Source organism: Diceros bicornis, chromosome 9 (assembly GCF_020826845.1).
Source record: "Diceros bicornis minor isolate mBicDic1 chromosome 9, mDicBic1.mat.cur, whole genome shotgun sequence".
Lineage (NCBI taxonomy): Eukaryota > Metazoa > Chordata > Mammalia > Perissodactyla > Rhinocerotidae > Diceros > Diceros bicornis.
In genome coordinates, this window is record NC_080748.1 from 84643746 (window position 1) to 84669385 (window position 25640).

Genomic DNA, 25640 nt, shown 5'->3' on the forward strand with positions numbered 1-25640 from the left:
CTGTCATCCTTTCTGGTTCCCTGGTTCCCAACACAACATCCTCCCCTCCTCCTTCCTTCCCCAAAACTCCCCGCCCTGTGAGGACGGGCAGGGACTCAGGTCCAACCTCAGGGACTCAGGGAACCAGTTGGTACTGGGAAAAAGTCCATTGGAGTTTTTCGTTTTAAATGGGTGAGCATTTTTGTCCATCACTTATCTCCCTGCCTCTAGCTGGTGACAATTTCAGGACCATTCTAGATTGAACACGTTTATTTTGGGTGCCCTGGAAATGCTTTAAACAAAGGAAACTGGATGGCTGGGTTTCCTGCCCGGTTTATTGGGGAGAAGGGTTTTGTTCTCTGTGGAGTGGCTGTGATCTAAATTTCCTCTGCCATATACTTTGTCTTGCTAATACTATGTTGGAATTATTTCCTTAATTTCTAAAGCTGCATGTGCGGAAATGGCTTATATTTCCTGTTTTGATAAACGAACAGAACTTTACTGGGAACCTTGTTCCCAAGTTGGCTTTTTTCTTTGTTGGCCTTTTTTTGGATTAAAAGGATAATTATAAAAAGTCTGGCTTGACTGGACTTGTGACAAAGACAAAGACTTGTATAGATTTTTTTTTACCTTAAATATGGAAGATGATTGCTTTTTTACAATAAGAAATGTTTGTCTTTTATGTCAGTTAGAATGGGTTATTCAATATCTGTCTGGACGGGAAGCTTGGGTTAGATGCTGGGGGCAGTCCAGTGGTAAAATATCTGTAAATTCCCTACAGAGACTTGTGCTTTTTGGCTGGAGGTATATTGGCTTAAAAAGACTTTCTTGGACAAGAAGTTTCTTGGAACATGTGGAGGACAAAATATTCTTTGTTTTGGGACAAATGAGTTTTGTTCTTGCATCTTCATATAAATTTGGTTAATATTCATTTCTTATGTGCAAGTTGAGAACAATGGTGAGCATTTTTTTTCTTTCATTTATATATATAATCACTTTAAACAATACTCACATCTGCCAAAAGCTGGGTGCCCATCCATAGATTTGTTCCCTTAATATACAATGACAGGTCACACTGGGAGTTACAGAAATAGCTAGTCTTAAAGAATCTAAATCTTTTGTGTGTTTTATTTTCTGGCATTCAAGTTATTATTTAAACCTATTTTTAAATATCCTAAATATAAGGACAAATCTGCCATTGGGGGAAGTGACAATGAGCAGTTTTCTCGACCTTTAGAAATGGCGCCACTCTTCAGATGCCTACGGAGCAGTACACCCTTCTCACCGGGTGGCCGAGGAAAGGCTTTGCACTCTGCCCGATGCTACATGATCCCTGACGAAGGCAGCGTGGTACCTGCTTCTCTTGATGCCAGTGGATCGCTCAAATAGGAGGCAGCGCCAACACCGTGCGGGACCGGATGCTCCCTTAATCCTGCAGCTGCTGCTGTTGATGTCTTCTCCGCCTCGTTACTGAATTCCGTTTATAGATGGCAGAGCAAAGTCTCTGCTGGCTGCCAGAGAGCCAGTAGCTCGAGGCAAGAAATTCTCTACTTGAACCGGATAGATGGCTGGTTCAGGAAGCTTAGAAGATTCCGGGACTTCTCCCAGAGACGAAAGACTCACCAAGGAATGTAGATCATGCATCTAGGGTGATTTGGATGTGTCTTGGATGCCCTTGCAAATCTTTCTAAATGATACCAAGATTCAGATAAGGCTCCAAAGAAAAGAATTCCCTTTTAAAAAGCTCACCAAGAAATCTCTTGCTCACTGCTCTCCACTTTGCCCCTGGAAACAATATCTGTTGCATTCCATTTGATTAGAATATGATCCAAGGTTTCTAGAAAATGTATCTATGCCTTTACATTGCCAATTGGCTATTAAGTGATCCAGGTGATTTCCAATTCCTAGAATTTCTAATTAGCACAGCAAGGCAGGCTACCTACTCAGGGCAGGATAAAATTCAGCAGAAGAGAAGAGTCTAAAAGGATTTTTTTTTTTTTCTTTTGGTGAGGAAGATTGTCCTTGAGCTAACATCTGTGCCCATCTCCCTCCATTTTGTATGTGGAAGGCCACCACAGCATGGCTTGAGGAGCAGTGAGTAGGTCCACACTCGGGATCCGAACCTGTGAACCCTGGGCCGCCCAAGTGAGCACGTGAACTTAACTACTACGCCACTGGGCAGGCCCCTGAAAAGATGTTTTGAATAAGGAAAAGAGAACTAAAATTTTTTTGGCGCTTTGTTTAGAAGCTCAGCGACTGAGCCCTGGGTGCTCAGAGCCTCCTTCCATGCACCACAGATGGCAGGGGTCAGAGGGAGTCCAAGGGCCGGCACTTTTCTAGGATGGCCCTGCGTGGGTCCACTCTAGGCACGGAGCACACTGAACCTGAAGGATATACTGTTCTCTACTCCCCTAAAGGAGATGGCTCAGTGGTTTGCAATTTTCCCATTGTCTCTGAGCAAGGTCTCCTCACAATGCCAGCCTGTTAATCTAGTGCAGTGCTCCGCAGACGCCAGTGTGCTTACCTGGAAATCCTGTTAGAAAGCGGGTTGTGATCCAGTAAATCTGGGGTGGGTTCTGCCATCCTAACTAGCACCGAGGTGATGCTGATGCTGCATCTACACACCACACTGGGAGTAGTGAGGGTCTAGATGAAGAACGGCAGTATTTCAAGCATGATTGATTGACTCTTTGATGTTGTGTCTGAGCCCCTACCTCTAATCAGTCAGCCTCCCACCCACCCCGTTTCATTTGTGACACTATTTCCAGATAAATCTTCCTCAAACTCTTTGCTCACTGTCTTCACCATGCATGTTCTCTCATTTCTTTAGTGTCAACGCTCTCTCCGCTCTACCGCTCCCTTGCCGATGGGTTTTGTTCCTATTAATTGTTGCAAGAATTACCCATCTTCATCTCTTCCTGGTGCAGCTCAGAGACATTCTTGGTCTACTGTGCTTTTCATGTTTACTCTGCTTTCTGTCTTTTTCCCCAAAACTTATAATTCGCATTTATTTTTCAAAACTACTCCTATCGGTTCCACAACACTAATTAAGATGTCAAGAGCTTACAATGGTATCGAAATCAGCGTCCCTTTCCCTGTGTCTGCAATGCCTCTCCCAACCTCCTTAATTCCTCTGCCTTTCCTGGAAGGAGCAAATGAGTCCAGTGGGGCCCTGTCTCCGTTTGGTGAGGGATGAGAGAGCTGCCAGGACGGAGCGCCCACAGGTCTTCAGTGAGTGTTTGTTTATTGCTGAAGGAATTCGTGATTAATCCCCTAGTCAAACTCCTTCCACAGTTGGGAAGTTAGCGCCACAGTTTGCAATGGTCATGCATCTTGGTAGCAACTGAGATGTTTCTCAGTTGAGCAAGAACTGAGGATGCCCCACCCCTGTGGACTGTCTTTGTCCCAGACAATAAAGTGGCAATGGATTGAAATTGAGTCCTGAGTGGGAAGTTGGGGGATACAGCAATGCAGTGGCGTCCTGAGGGTCGTAGAAGAATGGGTTCAAATTCACTCCAATCCAAGATGCTCTCAATTCCCTGATGGTAATAATCCAGAGGTCTTGCTTTCCCAGGCCTGTAGGCTGGCGGTTCTCTGTCTGTCCCTCCGTTATAGCAGCCAAGGCCTCAGGTCAGCCGGCAGGGAGGTGGGGTAGGCGTGTAAGGAGTAGGGGGCACAGTAGAGTCTAAGGGAAGGGGCCTGGCTATGCTAGTCCTCTCTGTTACCAGGTGTGATTTAATACTTATGGCCTCCTTGACTCTTATTCACTCTCACACCACCCTCTTCTCCATGGCGCTTGTCATAATTTAAATCATGTAGGTTTCATTGTTGGTTTACTAAATTTTCTTGTCTCCTTGTTTACATGAGCTATCCCCCACTTTATACTCATGGCCCAGCACAGTGCAGCTGGAGGAAACATTCAGTAAAGAATGAATGAATGAGTGAATTTGCAAGGTGAAAGAGTGGATGAATTACCCCAAGACCCCTTCCAGCTGTCATATTTTTTTGGAATTGCGGCTGTTAGGTGTTCTCTCACTGGTGCAGTTGAAGGAAAGTGTTTTCCTGAACACTTCAAGCCGGGAAGCACATGGCGTGGGCTCCTTCATGGTCCTGGCGCCTGAGTGGGAGCGGTTTCTGTGTGAATACGAAGACATAAGAACTCGTGCATGTTAGATTCAAGCTTTCTCTGGGGTGTGGGGGCCCTTACCAGTTTCCATGGATCTTCAGCATAATTGGTCCCATTGGGCCGTGAGCCCTTGTCTGCCCTGGGATGAAGGACGTCCAAACACAGGTGAGAGTTTGGCCAGCTCAGTTCGGTGGATGCGGCATGGTCCATGACAATGGACACTTTCTACACCTCGAGCAGGGACTACAGGAGCCTCCTGGCCCTGGGAACTGCATCTCCTCCTTGGATGCTTAGATGATGACCTCAGTGACCTGCAGGGGGCCTCGGGGAGAATGGGGTGTTGGAATATTGCTCTACTCGCCGCCACGGATGGGAATTCAGACTTGAAGTGAGAAACTAATCGAGGATTTCGTTAATGTTTCTGAGACAGCTTGGACGTTACAGGTGAAGGTATACCCTGCTTGAGACTCTGAAGTTGAAGATCTGGACCAGGGCCAGCTCATCAGGTGTGAGGGTAGCAGGCAGACTTGTGAGGTGGATGTAGGGTAGGAGGAAACTAGTCATCTTTATTAAGGAGTTGACAAGAAGAAGGATCATGGTTTGTCTTGGAGTTGTGTTGAGCATTCAAATCAAGGGTAGACTCAAGGGCTTGGATCATGGGCGGTGGTGGTGTGAGCTTTTAGTATTCTTCTGTTTGCCAGGGGTAGGGGGGGTGCCTGGGACCCAGGCATAGGACCGCACGGAGCAGTTCACGCACTCCTCGGGGTGCTCAGGAGCTTTCATACCTTGAGAATGTTCCAGATCCCAAGTCTTGTCAGGGGAATGCCAAGGCTCAGGTCTGAGACTTGTTAAGCCTCTAAGAGACGTCTGGAACACATGCCCTGCCCTAATAAAGTAAATACCTCTGTTCATCCTGGAGATCTGTCATTCCAATATGTGGTACTTAGTGCTCTTGTAGATGCTGGAATTCATAAGTGTCCCTCTGTAGGATATGTAAGCCCCTGATGGGAAAATACAGACGCACACCTCCACCCGCATATCACATCACACCCAGACATACACATACACACCCCACATCACATGCAGACGTATACACACACACCCCACATCACATCACACACATACACACACACACATCACATCTCACACACACACACACAGACACACAGAGCGCTGGAATTTCCATGACAGAAATTGGCTATGGCTTGTAAGGGGGAGGGCTGCCTCTCAATGATGTATTCCTCCTTCTGAGACAGGGTATCTGAGCCACAGACATATAGTTGAAAAGTGTTACGAATGGGAGTTACCAGACCTACAAGTCCTAGTTCCAAAAGCAAGAAAGCATTATTGAACTTTGAGCAGGCTATGAAGAACTCATTTCTTTAACTAAGTCCAGTGCCTATCCTAAATCTAGAATAGAGAGTCTGTTAGATCAATTCAAAACCATTAAAATCGTTTCAACCATTGATTTATATACAGGGATTTGGCAAGTGGCTTTAGAACCAAAATTCAAAATAACATGTGAGACACTAGATGGAGAATATGAGTTTGCTTCACCGTTTAGACTGAGGAGTCCCCTACCCTTTCCAAACAACTGGTAAATGAATTATTGCATGAGCCATGGACACCTGCCAAGGCACCTATTCATGTCACGGTCATATGTAATACAAAGTGTATGTGTGGTGACCCATACAGGCTTCTCCCTTTGGTGCTAAGCGTAATCCGTAAAACCAATTGCGGAGCTTGGAGTAGGGGTTATAAAAAGCAAATATTCAAAATCATGGAATTTAAAAATGAGCCCCACTGTAGATAAACATTAAAGCCATAAAAAAATTGACAAACCCCTAGAATCCTATTTTGAGAGTGTGAAAGGATTTTATATATGTTCACTTTCACACGATGGAACTCAAGCTGTCTCATTATGTCACTCGAGACAACAAGATGACTGAGAGATTCAAAAAGCATTTGAGGTGTTGGTTTCTTTAAAGGATTTGAGATTTTCAGATTTTTTTGAGTTCTTCAAACTAGTGACTGATGCATCAGATACTAGATTAGGTAAAGAATTATAATAAGAACACAAAAAATGTGAAACTCTCTAATGAGCCCTCTCTAGTAGAAAATTGTTAGCAAAGGAAAGGAATTTATCATCACTACAAGAAGCACATTGAGTCTGGGGTAACTCGGGCCAGATGGCCGTGAGTCAGAGTTTACTCTGCACCCATCCAAGGTTGACCGTCCAGGACGGCGGTCCTGGCAGGCGCTGCAGAGGCAGCCAGGGCACACTCTCTGCATTGCCACATGCACATTCAGTACATGTTGGGAACAGGGAAGATTCTGGCAGATGTGCTAGCACGAAAAACAGACAGACAAACTGACAGAGGGAGTCCCCGAGTGACCATCCTGTTTAGTCATTGAGACCTAACTCAGAAGAGAGAGAAGAGCTGTGGTGAAATGCAATTTTGTTTCAAGTTGGAGTGAGTTCTGTTATCTGGGGAGTGCCTGCTAAGATTTGACTCACTGCACCGGAAGCTAACTGTGCCCAGGGTCCCTGAGTCTACATACCTGCCAGATGGGCAGTCTGGCCAAGGGTGACGAGCCAGATGGGGATTCCTCAGTGAACAGCTGGACTAACTCACCTGTCGGGAGGATGAGGGGAGGCAGGGCCAATGCTTGGCTGATCAGAGAGTGGAGAGAAGAAGGTCAATCTGATTGTCACTTCCTATTCAAAATACTTAGTACTGTGACCACAGTCTGAACGGAAGAGCTCAGACATAGTCCAATCTCCAAGTCCCTCTTTTACCTGAATACTGAGATCAAGGACAAGAAACGCCTTTTTCCCCATTGGAACTGTCCAGCCAGAGAACTCCCTCAGTTACCCACTAACCTCATTCAAGAGTTATAGCTCAGTGTCTGACGGAAGTTTTGGTTATGCCACCCCAACCCCACTACATAAACACTTTGGAAAGCCTCTTCCCCCTCCCTCTCCTCTGTACTGCAAATGAGCGTCTCGCAGAGTGAAGGGAAGGGAATGAGCTTTCCTCTGCAGGCGCTTCATCCTGGATGTCTGGGTACCTCTGTGTTGGACATGAGAGCTTGCCATCCTCTTAGGTGTATTTGCAAGTCCCACCTCCTCATCAGAACCGCTTCTCCCTTTAATTCACCAGGATCTGTGTTATATGATGGGGCCCAGAGTTGACCTGCTGCGTTTAACTTAACCCGATCCTGCTCATCTTTAGCATCTCCTCCCCCAGGATGTGTCCCCCACATTTCCAGGCAGAATGAAGGGCTGCTTCCTCTGTGCCTGAGTTTCTTTTTCACACTAAAGCGCTTACCAGCGTGTCCTTATGGGTTCACTTCACACGGAGTCCCTGGATCCAGGGAATGTTCTCCTTGACTCTCAAGCCCCAGGACTTAACTTGGCATCTGGCACTTAGTAGGCACTGAAAAAAAGGCTTATTGATCATAGAACGTACAACACCAAGAGTGACCCTAGTGTGAACTATGGACATTGGGTGGTAATGATGTGTCATTGTAGGTTCATTGATTTTAACAAATGTGGGGAATGTTGACGGTGGGGGAGGCTGTGCCTATGTAGGGGCAGGGAGATGTATGGGAAATCTCTGTACCTTTTGCTGTGGACCTAAAACTGCTCTAAAAATTAAAGTCTATATTTTTTTAAAGACTTATTGAATGTTTTGAATGAGTAGTTAGTTGTTAGAGTTGGAAGGGCTCTCAGCAAATGGTATTATGATATATATTGTAGTTGACAGTGTTTTAGATAACTTTCTTTGCTTTGTGTTTTGTTTTCGCAGGGTGTGAAGAAGTTTGATGTTCCCTGTGGAGGGAGAGACTGCAGCGGAGGCTGCCAGTGCTACCCCGAGAAAGGAGGGCGGGTAAGTCACGACACTGCAATCAATAGTATCTTCCATTTTAAATGGAACTGCCTTCAATTGTCTAAGTCAGTTGCATACTTTCCTAAGAAATTTAATACAGGTATGTTCTTCTCCAGTGAAGAAACAGTAATATAATGCAAAATTGGGTCAATTTAAACCACTTTCCTAATAAATTGAAAACGTTAACTTTCTGAAAGATCTTTTCTGTTGTTCATTGTTATAAATACATATATATGTGCATATATGGATATGTAATGCAACTATGTTTTATACTTATGATATTATACATAAACATCTATTTTGTAAAAATATCACATAATGAAAACATAGTTGCGTTTATACTGCAGAATCTATCAAACTAGAGGGCACTGGCATTGTGTTACCAAGAATCATTCTGGCTTTTAAAAGTATCCCACTCATTCCCTGAAAGTCCTATATGTAGCTCATTTAATAAATAAGAAAAAAGGTCACCCCAAATTATCACTGTCACACCTGGCAGAATTTGAAATATGGATATTGGGTTTAATATGTTCAATCAAAGTGGTTGGCATCTCATTCTCTTGCCTTTAAAGCTGATGTTTGAGTCTTGGCATTACTGATTTTTAAAAGATATTGTTTATATTTATATGGTTAAGCCTGTTTTGGTGTGTGGTGGTGTGGGGAGCAGTATTTCGTTTCACGACGCAAAGTCTTTTGAGTCTTCATGCTTTGGAACCAGGCATTTCCCTCTAGAACTCATGCTCATCCAATGCCAGGTTGTGAGAGGCAATTGGAAATTCTTGCCTGCATTGCCCTGTCGTTGTTGGAATCAGAAATTATAGCAGTCCTTGTATGTTCCCAATGAGTTTCACCAAGTTGAATCCTGAAATTGGCTTTTAAAGTAGTCATTCCCTATCCCACCCACCAAGAGGAAGAAATGTCTTGGTGGAGCTTGGCCTCTGTGCCTGGGTGTTAAAACATAATCCTCTCCTACCTGAGTCCCCTCCAAAAATCAAATAAGTAAAATTTGTGTTAGGGAACCCCTTCATAAACGTGGTGGTCTTATTTACTAACATGTGACTAATTATTATTTCAATGGCAAATATCACTTGAGGAGCTTCTTGCCACTAGATCAAAGTTTCCATCTCCACGTGCTGTGTTCATCATGAGTTACAAACCTCAAAACAGTTTTTTTGTGTTGTTGTTTTAGTAAAGAGTTCTTCTGCTTGGAGTGGGGACTTTATGCTTTATGAATTGCTAGTTGAAGATCGTTTATCACATTTAACAAGGATAAGTATTTTTTAAATATAAGGAAGCTGTTTCATGAGATTTAAAGTTCCCCTTGGGTCCGTTGCTATAGATTTTCCCAGCGATGCTTCTGGAGCAGTGATGACAATGCCTGACTGCAGAACTCGCCACTCCCTAAGCACTTGGCTAGCTCAGCCTTATATGGGCACAGCGAAGATAAATTAGTGGTGTACAAATATCTGCGAGACCCGCCTGTGTCGGAGGGAGTCAGCTCTAGAGGGACTTGACGTTCTTCTCCATGTGATCGGCCAAACAGAACCTAAACAGAGTAGAAGGTTACTGGGTCTACTCTTTTTCACCTTTTGTGATTATCTGATGCAGAACCAATATATCAACATTTCCCATAATGCTTTTACAAGAATTTTGTTCTTCAGTAAAGATAGCTCATTCTGATTATTTCAATATATAATGCTATCTGCATAGCAGTGTACTCTTATATTATGCCAGAGGTCTTCTATGATTTCTAAGGGCCCCTAGGTCTTTCTGATTTAGGAGAAAGTTTACAGTACAGGACTTGAGACCTTTCTATTTCCCATTGTCCCTAAATAAGAAAATACCTTCAGTCTGTTTCTACACATTGCCAAGGAAAATAGAAGGTTGACACCTTCTGGTTAATTTGAGTAACATGAGTAATCCAAACCCCAGTGTGGGTTTGACTTTCCTCTGTTCATCCAGGTTATCAACGTTGATCAAATTAAGTTGAGATTTGGCAATCGTCTGAATAGTTTGTTCAAGAGACAGAGCCCAATGATTCCCCACTTTGGGGCCTGGCCTACAGGATCCACTCTCTATGATGTTCAGGTAGCCTGAAACATTGCTAAGTTTGCTCTTCTCTTTGCGCTGCTTAATGCCTCGCATGTCGTTAAGGCTGGCCTTAGACCCACACTGCGGTTGGATCATACAGATCCAAACTGGGTTGTTTTAACACTCAGCACCGGAGGCTGCCCCATTGATTCAGGTGTGTCATTGAATATTAATCAATAAGATGGTAGACTGGGCCGGCCCCGTGGCTTAGCAGTTGGGTGTGCATGCTCCGCTGCTGGCGGCCCGGGTTCGTATCCCGGGTGCGCTCCGACGGACCGCTTCTCCGGCCATGCTGAGGCCGCATCCCACATATAGCAACTAGAAGGATGTGCAGCTATGACCTACAACTGTCTACTGGGGCTTTGGGGAAAAAAATAAATAAATAAAATTATTTTTAAAAAAATCAATAAGATGGTAGAAATGGCTGATGGTAAAAGGTAAGAAAAAACCTAGTGAAGAGAGAGAAATTATACTATTTATCATTTTCTACACGTAAGCCCAGTATATCACTGAAGATATTTATTGTTAGGACAATTGCATATCACTTCATTATTTATTAAAATATCTATCTCAGTTCTACAAACCTGATGTACGTGTATTAAATATTCGTTAATGAACAAATTTACGCAACTGCGTTCCTGTAGAAAGCAGGGCTATTTCTGCCCTACTTTTGGATTGATAGTATTTTTTAAAAGTAATGTAATACATAAAAATAGCAGTCAGACAGATTTTGCTGTTCAAAGAGCTGTGTGCATAGTTTGTTCTTTCCCACAGCTTCCCCTGGGGTCCCTTGCTGTATATTTTCCCCACGGTGCTACTGCAGCAGCGATGACAATGCCTGGCTGCAGAGCTCTCCACTCCCCAAGCACTTGGCTAGCTCAGCCTTATATGGACATGGGGTAGAGTTAATTTGTTCCTCACCATGGTGACGGCCAACATCAGAAACTGTATGTTACTGGATAACTTTTGGACTCTAAGCAGAAATCAAAAATGTGCTATGGATTCCGATTCCAAATGAATTCTCCTGTTACCGAATGAATAAGCTCTGTGTAAAGTGGCTTGAGCCTGATTCTCCACCCTTGAGTGGTGGGTGGTGGATTGTCACAGGGAGAGAATTGTTTCTCACAAGCAGAACCAGCCAGCCCCGTGGATAATTCCAGCAAGCTGGAAGCTGGGGTATGAAAGGGTGGGAACTGTGGCCCAGCTGTCTGTGCACTCCTCACTCCCTGGTCGGAGCTGGATGGTGCAGGGGGATGACCTGGCCACATCCTCTATATCACAGGAGGGCAGGAGGACAGTGACATCGGGGGTGAATGACCTGCTCCAATCTTGGTCCAGAGCAAAACTCAAGTTTTTGGACTTTTCGATAAGTTTTTTCTGCAGTACAGTAATCTTTTGTGTGGGCACTTCTCTTGCCAGATGTTAACCTATATGAGGGAGCTGTCCGGGGTGGAGGGAAAGGACACAGGCAGAGATGAAAAGAGGTCTGACTCCCTTTCTTCCAGAGTTATGACTCCCTGGCCAATTCTCTAACCACCTCTTCGGTGGTTTAGTAAATTAAAAAATAAATAAATAACTCTAAGAAATGATTTAAGACTTTATTGTTGTTGGTGGGTCTGTATTTCAAATTATCCCTATCAAGTATATTGGAGTAATTAAAAATTATAAGTCCTAATTCACCTTACTACACAGGGCGATATGTGCAAAGAAAAGTCAACAAACTAACTTTTCAGACTTTCTCTACCACTAAAGGTCATACAGTCGACAATACCAGACAAAGCTGTCTGGCCCTCTGATCTTTTTCTGTTCTTTTTCCTCTTTCTTTCTTTATACACCATGGATATGGAAGGCAGTTGAATGGAAAGCATCAGAGTGAATTTCTGTTACAGAATTTCTATCACAGCAGAGTGACTGCCACCATGTGATATAGAGATTGATAGTACACAAAACAGTAGGGAGAGCAGGGGAGGCATCTGATTAGACAAAAAGGACAACTTTGCTTCAAGTATTAACTCCCCTAAAAGGTTGTGACATTGTCAGATTTTTCCAAGCGAGGTCAATTTTAATTCATTATTTCAGTTACTTAGCCAGGTTCCTCTTCCCCCAACCCTTTGGTTTTTGACCATAAACTCGATCAAGTAGGTTATTTCAACCTTTTAATGACATCATCCTTCACAGGACACCTTGCTCCTAGGCTATCAGGTATTTCAAAAATTAGTAAATACGGAGACAAATTAAGTCCAGAATGTTGGGAATTATTGAGATGGTTAAATGGCCCTGTCAAACTATAGTGGGAAAAAGAGAAACCACAACTTTGACTGGTTCCCAGAGCTCTGTGAGCAGCCCCTGAATGAGTGAACTGGCATGTCTCCCATCCCTCAGCAGTCATCCAGCTCACGTTGGCCCTCCGTGGGCCTGACAGCGCAAGCCACAAACTGGAGACGAAACTGGCAGGTTGCAGAAGTCGTCTCCAACATTTTATGCACTATCACAGCCCAAAAAAGACAAAGAATTATTCAGAAATAGCAGAAATACTGCCTAGCCTCTGGGCTTTTATAACCTTTGTCTACACACAGCTCTCACCCACTTTCAAAACCGTGTGGTTATTTTTAGCATGCTTTTGGAGCCAGAGTGGTTCTGGCTCGTCCACTGCCGACGGAGCTGCACAACTTGAAGACTTGGTTATTTTCTGCAGGGTAACTGGTGTTGCAGCAGATTTGGATGGTGCCCACCCGGCTTCTACCTCACATGTAGGTGATGTGTTTTTAAAGTGGCATTTTCTCTTATATCTGCCATCGCCGGAAGAACTGTAGCTTCCTTTTGGCAAAGGAATTTTACATTCCTTCCACCCAAATATGTATTTTGTGTCATCTAAGATAAGGCACTTGTCTTAGAGAAGGGGATACATCAGGAAACAGTGGGAAGGAGGCTGAACAGCAGGGGCAAAGGCCTTGAGGTGAGAGTGTGCCTGCTATGCTTAAGGGACAGCGAGGAATCCAGGGTGACTCTAGCAGAGCAAGGAGGGAGGGACTCGTGGGAGATGAGGTCCGAGAAAGAAGATCGGGGATGGGGAGAAGATTGTGTCAGAGTCTTAGAGACCGTTTGACTGAGCGAGTAAGGCAAGAAGCTGTTCAGGAGACTTCTTTAGAGAAGTCATGCAGCTTATAACTTACTCAAGTCCCAGAGGTCTTTGTGTGGGGAAGGTGTGAGGTTCATATTTTGGTAATCCATTCAACTGGGGTCTAGTTCTAGTCAAAGAAAGTGCTGTGACACTTGGCCCCTAACACAGGCAGCAAATTACGTGTAGCCAGAGTTGGCTACTAAGATTTAGACACAAATTTATTCATTGACTGCACATCTGTCACATGTTGGACCCTGTCCAGGCACCAGGATCCCGGAAGTAAACAAAGCAGACAATATCTCTAATCTTTGGGAGCTGATATTCCAGCGCCATGCTCTTCAAGAGACGTGCTCTGCAAAGATTTTGTCTGCACTGTCCACCATGGCTATTTGAGCATTTGAAATGTGGCTAGTGAAACAGACAAACTGAATTTTAAATTTTATTTAATTTTAGTTAACTAAATTCAAAGTAAATAGTCCCATGTGGCCAGTGGCTACCATAGTGCAGATCACAATTCTAGTGAGTGTGGAGGCTTTAGAGTGGAAGAAAGAGACAAACTCATAGTGTATATGTGAGGATATTCTAAATATTAAATTATAGATGAAAAGAAAACACAGTGTAAAGTTGGGATTTCATGAAAGGAAGACCAGAATTTGTAACCTGTTGGGTTAATATCTTTACAAAAAGGATGTTATCTCAGAAATATATAGACTCATGGGTACAGCCCATTGGAAATGATGTGTGTGCAGAATGTATCCATCAGCCAGTGGTCACCTCACCCCATGGCCACTTAGGGAAACTGTGGTTTTTTGCTTTTCCAGTGTGAGCTCTGACCAAGGACCACCCCCCGCTTCTGAAAACTCCTTTGCTAGTTGCTTTGCTGCAGGGACCTTTGGTAATTCAACCCGAAGCTTCGAAACATAACGTGACTCTTGCTTCTTCCTGGCAAGATTAAGTAAGCATTTTCTTAAAGTAGGAATTTTAATAAACTGTTGTCGAAATGAGTTAATTGTACAGCTGGAGACGAGAGAAGCACTTACAGAATCTCTGGCCCACTCTCCATCCCACCCCAAGATGATAAATATTTAATTTCAAAAAGACCATTATAATGCTATTTAGGATTTGACAGAAAACAGGCCAGTTTCAAGCTCATCCAAAAGGAAAAATACATTATCAAAATCTAAAATTTTGTCTAAAATCTAAAATTTTGTCTAAAAAGACAAAATTTTAATACCACCTCCCTGAGTGGACTCAAAGAACATCATCATAGATGACTCTGAGAGTGGGGAGTCAGCACTTAGGGAAGAAAAGTATTTCCACAGCTGTTGAAGTCATGTCCCTTACCCGAAGCATGACACAATTTACCCTGGATTCTGTTATTTTCTACCGGTAAAATACATTATTAAATAACAGGAATCATGAAAGTCAGTGGTGGAAATTAATCACAGTGGTTCTGGCCCAGCATTTATCAACCTCGACAGGAATTGCCCAACACAGCTGCGAATGGTCACAGCAAAGCAGAGAAGTTTGATAAATGATGTAGTTAGCAGAGAACACATTTACAGTAAGTACAGTATATATTCAGGGATTACTAATGAAGCACTGGCACACTGGTGTCTTAGTACCTGAGTGCAGAGGAAGAATCGAAAATGTTTTCATATTTTATTTATCCATTTGTCCCTCTTCTGATGAACTACACACAACATCCCCCAAAAAATTGCTTTGGCAGCCTGTGCCACATTCCTTCACAATGAAAAAATCGTGCTGAGCTCGTGATTTCAGGTGTTGCTGAAGAAAGATGATTGCTTCGGTGCCTCAGACACTACGAATCTTGAGTGAAAAGTCCGTAACCCTGGAGGTGCAGGGGGAAGCCCACTGTCTCTTTCTGAGAGAACCACACACCCGTGTGTTCCCGTCTGAATGTACATCCACACAAACAAACCACAGAGTAGACATTTTCAGAGCTCAGGCAGAAGAGGGAACAAAGTGGAGAGAAAAAAATTATACTTTTTTTTACCTAGGCAGGTCCCTGTTCCCCCTACCATAAACTGTGATCAGATATTTTTTTGAAAAACAGAGTGGCAAACTGGGACTTTGGTGAAAGTACGGTTTTTGCAAAAGCACAAAAAAGACCCCGTGAGGCCAGCCAGCTGGTCAGTGTGGGTGGAGAGGGAGGAGTGCCCCTGAGCTTCTGGGGGGTTCTGGGCGGTGGCCTCAGCAAGCAGGACTGCAGGGAGACAGGCCGTCCACACTGGCCACTGGCACGAAGAATGGCGACAGAGTTGTTAACTGGATTCCAGTCTCAAGTTGACAGTTCTAGGGAAATGGCCTTCCAAGGAAAACATATACATCAGCCAGGATAATGACAATAATAACTATTTAATGTCTTGACTGGAAACCTCACACAGACTCCGAGAGACTGTTGATAAACTTGGGTGGAAGAAATGGACATTTCTCCTGTTCTTCTAAAGCAGCTAGAGCTCTGCTTTTAGAAATCCTTCGTTCTTCCTCCTTCCTGATGGAATGTTTGGACAAGTATAGCATTAAAGCATTTCCCTTTCTGTTAGAGAAGGAACGCCGGTCTTCAAAGGCCTTTGCTTTGTTTTATTCACTTCCAGTTCATTCTTAGTAAACAATTGCAGGATTTCTAAAAAGACCAGAGCAAAATTCTTACCAAAGATGATATGCTTTCTAAAAGCTACTCTGAAATAGAAATGTTCTCTCTGAATTTGCCTTCCCTCATGTGGTGGGAAAGGAGAGGGTCTACACGGTTGAGTCTCGTATGGAGAGAGCGTAACCACTCCACCTTGCCCATCCTTCAGACAGCTTGCCGGCCTTCAGAGCTGGGCAGTCCGTACGAGAGGCTGAATGCTCTTGCACCCAAGTCCCCTCCATCAGACTGCTCCTGTAATAGAAGGAAAACTAATAGATCATTTTGCAAAGTTTTGAAATTACTCCTTTTGTTTTCTTCCAGAAATAGTAAAATAATAACCAGGGAAAAAATGGCAGAAATGACCAAACTAAGTGACGTATGCACATGTTCCTCGCTAAAGGGCCTTTTGAATTTGCCACCTAAATGCATGCATACTGTGGGTACCCTGGGAAGGAGGAAAATTGGGGTCATCTCATCTCTGCCTTATTTTCTCCTTTAATGGGAGGGAACTACCCGTGTCCTTAATAGTCAAAGGCAAAGATGCTACATACATCACTGGCATCAGGGTGAACATAACATAAATTTATTTTTAACCGCTTTAGGCGTTTCAAAATTTTCTTAAGATACTGCGCAACCCAAGACCCTGAACAGCCTGCAGCTCTGAGCCCTCTGGCATCCCACCTGAACTAGTCCATTGTGGTGTAGACAACCAAATCATTCAAGCCATCAGATGTCTGACTCATGTGGAAGTACAAAGCAGGCCTTCAGAAGGGCATATGTCCCCACTGATTAGAAAGATCAAAGTATCCATCCCTTCCCTCTGTGCGTCCAGCCTAGAAGTTTAAATTCAAGAAGAACTGAGGCGGGAGTAGACCTCCCGGCAACCCAGCACAAGCCCTGCATTGATGGCGGTTTCCTCCTAAGCCATTGTGAGGACATTCAGAATCCACCCTAGGAACAAACGTTTTTATATCCAAACACTGTTGCGATGGATAACTCCTCACGGTTTGAAACCAGAAAGGAAAAAACAAAGCAAAACTAAATGAATGGAAGTAATTAATGCTGGGTAAATAATATCTTGGGCCTAATAAGTTCTTGGCAGCATTATCAGCATCAATGTTTTTTATTAAATTGTCGTCTTTAAAAGGTCCTATCACTGTTCTTCAAACTTAAAGTCTGTTTTAAATAAAGAAACAGAAGGACGAATGAATTCTATGGTGAGATTGGCCTCTCTGTAATAAAAATTAAAATGCTGGCATGTTTTAGCTTTGCATGGTACTAATTATTTTTAAGAAAATACACTTTAAGTGGCAATAATGGCATTTTTTGTGTGTGTGTGAGAGGAAGACCGGCCTGAGCTAACATCTATTACCAATCCTTCTCCTTTTTTTTTTTTCCCCCTTTTTCTCCCCAAAGCCCCAGTAGATAGTTGTATGTCATAGTTGCACATCCTTCTAGTTGCTGTATGTGGGAGGCCGCCTCAGCATGGCGGGACAAGCAGTGCGCACCCGGGATCCGAACCCGGGCCGCCAGTAGCGGAGCGCACGCACCTAACCTCTAAGCCCCGGGGCCGGCCCCAATAATGGCATTTTTAAAGCCTTGTGAAGATAGTAGATATATTCATAAGAACCCTAATGTCAAGATCAGTTTTATGCATTGCACACATATTTAGCATCTGTCCACAAAACTAGCATTTCTTAGATTTGGTAAAAGGAACATTGCCATGGCCTTTGTAATGGTTTGGAACAAAAGTAACAGCTCCTGTAACTCTCTAGGCAGCAGTTCTATTTTGTTTTTGTTGCTTTAACATTTTACTCTTTCCTCCCCGGCTTAGAGAAGTGGCAAATCTTATATCCACCAGCCACTGAGGGCAAGATTCACAATCTTGAACAGATTTTACTGTTTGCACCCACAGCCCCAAGCCACACCATTGCAACCTAAAAGGGAGGCTTAGATGAGTAGCCCAGACAATTGGAGCCCAGCTCTGAAACAAGAAGGCACGCTTCCTCACTAGACGGCCTTGGGGTGAATTCCTCATCATTTAGCACCTGATATTTTGCAAATATTTCTATTTCTCTTCATAGAAAGATAGAATTATTGGTCTAGTACAATGGCAAGTCTTCTTCCCAACGTCATATCCAGGAGGGATGGAAGCATACATCTGAGATTGATGAGTACCCATTCTGTTCCTGGAGGACTCCAGGGAAGGCAGCTGGCAGACTTTCCTGGTAACTTAACAACAACAACAACAAAAACTAACTCATTGTAGATCTATATATGTCCAGAGTAAAATTCATTAAAAACCCTCAATTAATGAAAAGTATAGTATATTATTGCAAAAGAAAATAATCTAACTACTAAAAGTTGAACTAGAAAAGTTCAACTCTTCAAAAACAGAATTTTTCTTTGAGGCTTTCATATATAACATTGAGTCCCACTGAAAATTTCGACAATGAGATTCATTTCACAGCTTCACTTAAAAGAGAAACCCAATGGTAGACATGCCATTGACAAGAAATAAAGTAAGCGTATTTGAGCGCCTACAACATTTCTTTCTGTCCCCTTATCAGGTTCATATCTTTCTTAGAAATAATATCTCCTCTAGGTAGTGTTTTCCATGAACTGGTTTTCCCTTTAAAGGGTATATTTTGAAAGCAAGAGATGCCGGGAAGTGACATCAGCCTCAAGTGTTGTATAGGAGATGAACTAAAGAGCATCCTGGAAACATAGCATTCACCTCTACAAATCATACAATAAACTCGTACTAGTGCCATAATTGTATTATATTTAAACAGTCTTTTTTTTTTAACTCCCAGTCAACTAGAGGCAAGGAAAAAGAGGTTGAACTAAATAATAGCATTAGGATGTTTAATTTGAAATCCAAGAAGGCTAAAATAATGCATAGTTACAATATAGCTATGTTAATAGCGTCAGATGAGCTTCAATCATTATTAGACCACTAAAATGTAATACCATTAGTAGGAGCCATTGACAAAGGGTTCATCAGACCAGAAGGACCATCACAGTAGCAGCCAAGAGGTGTGACATGTGCTATGGTTGCTGTCACCAGACCTCTTGAGAAAATTGCAACATAGAAGTTAGCTATGACACACGCCTCCTTCCTCTACAGGAATCCCACCCTCCCCGTCCCACCCCACAAATACCCTGTTGATGTCTGTACTCCAGCCTTCCACTCCAGCCACAGAGTTCCTCATACTCCAGTGAGCTTTCTCTTCCATCATCCCTCTACCAGCCCCCAATCAAAACTCCATTTCCTCCTAATTTACTGATCTCAGCAGAATTTAGGAAAGAACATGACCTGTTAACCTTTTTCATATTAAGGTATCGATTGTTGCTTTAACTGCCCCTCTGACTTCCTGACCAATTGCTCATGTGAAAACCTCACCTCATCCTTCTGAGTTTCTCGCTTCCCTTCTTGGGTCCTGGCCAGTGTGGATGGAGGGAAACTATCTCTTCCTTGCTATGCTTCTAAACACTGTCGTAAAATCATGTCACCCTTTTGTACCAAACAAATTATTGCGTTGGCTCACAAGCAATGTATTTCTACCCAAAATCCTTTTTTTTTTCCCAGTAAGTTTTTCATTGTGTTCCTTTTTTGGTTTTGCTTTTTGACTATTGGTCTTCCATTTGCACAATTACCTTTTGAACCTGGATCCAAGATTTTACTTTGATGCCTCTGAAATTGTTGAATTATGCAGCTAAAGTTTCTCCTTTGAAGGTGGGGAAATGAGGGTGCTCTTCTGCTCTTCATTTTTTTATCTCTCTCTTTTACTTGTCTAATACTGATCTAATTCCAACACAGACATTCCATGAGGATGGTTACTAACCAAAAAGGAGATTTCTAAATGTTAATTGCCACTGGTATTTTTAGGACTTTATTTTGAGGATAGCATTGATGAAAAGGGATATGTAGCCATCTGCATACCCTCAAGTAGAATAATCAGACTAAGGAAGTAAACAAAAAGAACTTTGTGGATGAAAATGAACTCCTTAATTCCAGAAGATTAAAAAGACTTCTTTAGCAGAAGGAAATAAATTTAACAAAAAGGATGCCCTTCAAAAATGTCTGTTATCTTGGAAGGAAAGATGAGTAATGGAAATCCCATGCTGATCAGAAAGATGAATAGATTAGTCCTTTGAAACTGGCATTTATGGAGGATGAGGGCCTCTGCGCTGTCAGCCTGCACCTTTCCTCGCAGCCTCTGAAGTAGTAAAAGAAAGTTCCTGGAATTGAGATAATTCTTCCCAGAATTAGATAACTCTTCCTGGAATTAAGATATATATGATACAATAAATAAGATCAGGAATTTGAAATGTATACATCATATATGTGTGTATACATATATCTTTATGTTTATTAAATATTTCTATCTTTCGTGTGTGTCTGTGTTTCCAGGAGAATAGCAATTTACTATTGTAGAAAACCATTTATTCACATGTTCAACATGGGATTTTGGTTATTTTTAGCATTTACTCTTATCTTAGAACTTAAAATGAAGCCCAGTGTGTATTTTTAATGCCCTGAAACTTTGTTAGAATACACTATTGCCTTTATACATTTACCAAGTTTTTACGTTAAACCTAGTCCAGATGTTTAAGCACTTTGAACAAGAATTGAAAAATGTTTTTGAAAACATCAAGTGTTCTAATGGTACTTCTCCTTTTGGCATTGGTATTCATCGTTCTTTGGGAAATAGCATCAGGAGATGTCACTGTCAAATGAAATAACTCTAGAATTAAACTTTTCTGCCTCTGGTCTGACGTTGGTGATTCCCAGAATTCACTGTCATGCCCATTTCCACCATTTATTGCCCCATTGATCTCTATATTCTGTTGGCTTTGAGTCACCAGGAACTCCTGGAATAAACAGACAGGGAGTTGGCTCACAGATGGGAAAGACGGCAGGAGCCTGCGGACACAGCCAGGATCACACTCCACCCTGAGTAGCTGGGGGAATTCCCTCACCCTTTGCTTTTATTGTAATAAGGATGCTCTATCCCACCCTGGGAGTTTCCAAGTGTCCTTACTATGTTTCACAGAAACTTAAAACATAAAAGAAACATGTACAATTGGATATTTCACAAAGTCATTGACAACGGTGCCATTGATGTCCCCGAGCTGATACCCTGGGGCCTGGGGACCACTGCTGAGGTGGGTCCTTTGAAAGGACGAGCACCAGCCCTTGCAAGGGGTGGGGTCAAGCAGAAAGAGAAAAACTTTCCCAAAACCTCTCAACAGACTTTTTGTTTAACAAAAAATACTGTTTCTGTCTCTGACGACCATGCCAAATTGACCCATTTTCATTCATGGGATTTGTGAGCGATTTCAGAATCTGTTAAGTCTTCTTTTGACAGGACAGGAATGTGGAAATGAGAAGTGTCACCCTGGGTAGTTTCACCTCTCTGGAATTTGTCCCATGTAACTTTTTTAATCAAAATAATCACTGTTATGCTATTGTTGCAAATTTAGAGACATTTTACTGTTTGTATATAATTGGGGTTCTTTTTTAACATGGGTTATTTCTGAATGACAAGTAAGCTTTTTTTTTGTCTATAAAGATCTTTTCTCCTCTTGCCAATAGAGATAACCTGAAAAGACAGAAATTTCCTATTTGAACTACAGATATTGTTGCACTGATATTTTCTACAATGCTTTAAATCTTGTTTTGTGGTCACTACAGTAGAACATCTATTATTTTAAATCCTTCATATGAAGTACTCATTAGTGTCTTTTTCCATTTTTAAAAAATAACAGGTGTTTCCTATGCCTTTTGGCAGGTTTTGTTGTTTGTCTTTTGTTTGTGTGTCTAAATTTCCCATTGTCTGGAGCGTGCACAATGCCTGCTATGGAAGGTCATTGTTCTGGTTCACATGATTTTATTTCCAAATTTTGGTATGGATTCTGGTGTCTGTTAGCCACTATGGAGCTCTCTACCCCATTTTTCCATAGCCATATGGTTTAGTGACTAAAGTGTTTATTTTTGTCCACATAGCGTTTCTCAGAGTTGGGATGTCCACTACCTGTTTTTGCAATTAATAAGGAATCGTAGTGATTTAATTGTAAGTTTTTCCTACCGGTGCTCTTACTTATTTTGGGTATCTGTCCCACTTCAATAGCATACTTGGGCTGCAGAACACCCGTATTGATTTAGAATCCTAAACCCCAGGATTTCCGTTACACACACCGCCCAACCAAGATCAACTGTGTTGCAAAAGCGTCTTGTGGGTGGGAGAATATTCTACAGATGTTAGCCTTCTTTACCTTCACAGTGGTGATATTTAATTGGACTTTTATTACCTAGCACATTTTCAAGAACATATTTTACCTTACCTTCATAAAGTGTCCATTGTAAAGGGTTTTTAGTGGTGAAATGTTTGACTTCTTTTCTCTAAAAAGTAAAAATCAAAATATCTCATAGAACAGTCGTCCCAATGGGATCAGCTAATAACAAATCTGAAGCAACTGTTGTACTCAAAGCACTGAACTAAGAAATTCAGTAACACTTGGGAATTAAACAAAAGGCTGTGATCTCTCCTCTCCTTGCATGTGGCTTAGTTCCACCATGATGGAGGGTACCTCCTGTGTGGAGTAACATGGCCTTCAGGTAGAGCCACTGTTCACAGATATTTTGCTGTGCACATGAGATAGAAATATCCACATAGCAGAGCTGGAGGACTCGGAATCCAAGGTGCCCCTGAAATTATATCTAACTCCACCAAACCTTGAGAATTATCCCATCTTAGTACCTCCATCTTCCAACATGTGTTACATGGGCTCCTACCTATCTCTGTGTTTTCCTTACCACTTCTTAACTGTGGGTTAATGGCCAAGGTGACGCCTCAGTTTTATATTTACCCCTTTTTTGGATTCTGTGCCTTTTCCAGGAGATAACACAGTACTCTACAGCCACAGTCAGTGTTTCCATGTCTGCAGCATAGACAAAGAACCCTAGAATAACCCTACAAATTATCCAGCTTGAGGGTTTCCAAAACTCAGGTTTTATTGTTAAGACAGTGATAAATGTATCCTGTCAGTTTTAGCACTTGATATAAATTATAGGAAAAAACAGAAAAGGGTGTCCAGCGGGGGCACTGTCAGTTGTAATGATGCCCAGTATGTGTGGTGGCCTACTGTGGGCCAGGCACTGGGTACGGGCTTTGCATGGGTCAACTCTCAGTCCTTATACAAGCTCTAGGATGTGATCCCTGTTTTTTCCAAAGTCACATCATTAGAGAGTTGAGGAGACAAAATCTGAACCCAGACCTAGAGCCCTCACTCTCGACTTTTCTTGAAGGGCATCCTTTAAAATCTGGGTATGATGTTGCACATTTGAAACTCAATTCTTCCTAAGTATTCTCTCTCTCAACCCATCATTTCTGCCTCAACTATATCTTTTCCTAAATAAAACCAGTAAGCCAGAGAAGAAACAGAAATATATAAAACCACAATTTTGTAAATTAAAAATCCATCTTCCCCCATCTGTTTGTATTTATCCTGCTCTCTTTCCTCTTCTGGAGGCCGTTCCGTCCCCTGAATTGGCAAATCAGCTTGGCTCTTCTCGCTTTCCCCTTTGCTCACAAGGAGTCTCCTATTTGTAAACCAGAAGGCTTGCCAAATATTGCAAATGTTCTCTTCGTTTGCCTCGGCACCAATTCCTCTCCTCCCACTCTCTCCATCTCCCTGCTCATCTCTGCACCCACCCACGCCTCCTCCAACGTGTAACTTTATCCTGATTATCCCACCAGTTCCATTAAGTAAGTGGTTTTCTGCCCTCTTCAGAAGCATTCCTGAAGTTAAAGAACACACTGAATGGACTGGAGGTTTTTCAAGTCTTATCCTCTATATCAAGGGGTGATATTGTATAGCTCTGCTAATTGTCCTCCTTAGGGTGGGTTCAATCCTAAAATTAATTCACATAACCCCTGGTTTTAAGCCCTCTCCCTCCTGGAGCCCTTCACTTTAGGACCTACTCAAATAGGGCAAAGGGAAGACCTCCAACAATGTAAGGAAATGTGGGGTGGATGTGTCACAAAATTGGGCTCTAAGATGCACGAGGGTGTTGGTATCCAAGAATGAGAACAGCAGGTGAAAGTCTTGACTTTGGAGTCCAATTCCAGCTCTGCCACTCATGTCTCTAGACGGTGGGTGACTCACGTACACTCCTTTACCTTTACTGTCTTCCTCTGTAAAATGGGACAGTAGTACCCACTTGAAACAGCTGCCCTGAGGTACGTTTCTTAAATGCTTAGTTCAGTGTCAGGCATACTCTAAACACTTGACAAATGGTGGATATTATTATGGATGTGTTATCTTTCCTGGAACTTCCACGCCTGACATCCTCTTTATCACATAGAGTGTAAGTGAACTGGACATTTTAGGGGGATGTTGTATTTATGGGTGAACATCTCAAAATTAAGGCTACATTTGAAATTGCATAAATGAGGATATTTTGAACTTTGAGGTCTTTAAATTTTAACAAAGAAAAACGTGATTATGTTATACCTTTATGTGTAAACGATTTTTACAAATTTTATCAATTAAGTTTTTAGTTTTTTTGCTCTGCAGAAGCGTATCTTTACCCTCAAAACGCCTTGGGTAAATTAAGACTTTTTCAGCTTGTATCCTGATTTTGGTAATTTATATATCATTATACTGAGCAAGTACCACTAGTATCACATTGTTTATTTTCTTAAACAATTTTTTTTTACTGAGGAAAAAATATTTTGCATTCACTGGCTTAGGAATTTTGTAGCATATAAGAGAGTTTGCTATCCAGAGCGGCTCCTGCTTGCTCATGACAGTAAGAGATGTGTTTCTAAGCTTCCTATCTGCCACCTTCAGTTCGTTTTAGAACTAGGTAAAGAATACATGAATAAACAGCTCCTGGCAGATCTGAGAATCTGGAACACGGTCGGAGGATTCGAGCTCTCTTTTCATTGCTCTGACTTGCTGGTTACCACTTGATACTATGTTAGTCTCCTCCCTCCTGAAGTACATTTTAATCATACTGCCTGGATTCAGATATTTGATACATGGATTGCAATTCATTATATAACATTTGTAGTCACTGGCCAAAAAATAATTATGTGTGTGTGTTTCTTGTACTAATAATGTCACTTTTTCTGATAGTTTTTGAGAGGGTTTTAGCAAAAGTTCAAATTAATCTTGGAAAAGTTACATTTAAAAAAGTTGCCTTTTCTTGTGTTACCAATTTGTTCCACCCTGCAAATTGCCGAAACCAGTGCCTCTCAAACTTTAATGGGCATACAGGTAGCCTGGGCATCTTGTTAAAATACAGACGCTAATTAAGTGGGTCCAGGGTGGGGCCTGAAAGTCTGCATTTCTATCAGCTCCCAAGTGATGCCCGGGCTGCTGGTCCAGGGACCCCACCTGGAGGCTTTCCTGAGTGTGCTGCATGCAGGTGCTCTCCCGACACCCACATCAAGCCAGATTATTGAGCAGATATTCATTGTACACCTAGAAAACACACCCTAAAAGTGGTCTTCCTTACCATGACATAGACTTAGACCTGCCTTCAGTCAGTTATCATCGATCTTTAGAATGACCAGCGTGTCCTGTCCTGTTAAGGGAAACTGTCATTTTATTTGTTAAGTTCAATGCTGCTGTGTTCATTCATTGATGAACCAGCTGAGGCTTGAGCAGGGTCTCTCTTCCCCCACCCTTTAGAGCTCCTGTGGGGAGGAGCACATGCTCACGCCGCCCGCAGCACCCATGGCGGTTCTGATTATGTTCACC

General features: G+C 42.4%; 1 protein-coding gene across 3 annotated transcripts in view; it reads left to right on the forward strand.

Moving 5' to 3' along the window:
- COL4A2 (collagen type IV alpha 2 chain) overlaps positions 1 to 25640 on the forward strand; it is a 188893-nt gene that overhangs the window by 40621 nt on the left and 122632 nt on the right. For all 3 annotated transcript variants that reach the window (XM_058548477.1, XM_058548476.1, XM_058548474.1), the window contains exon 4: positions 7918 to 7998. In XM_058548477.1, coding sequence (XP_058404460.1) covers positions 7918 to 7998 — 81 coding nt within the window. The remainder of the gene's footprint in view (positions 1 to 7917; positions 7999 to 25640) is intronic.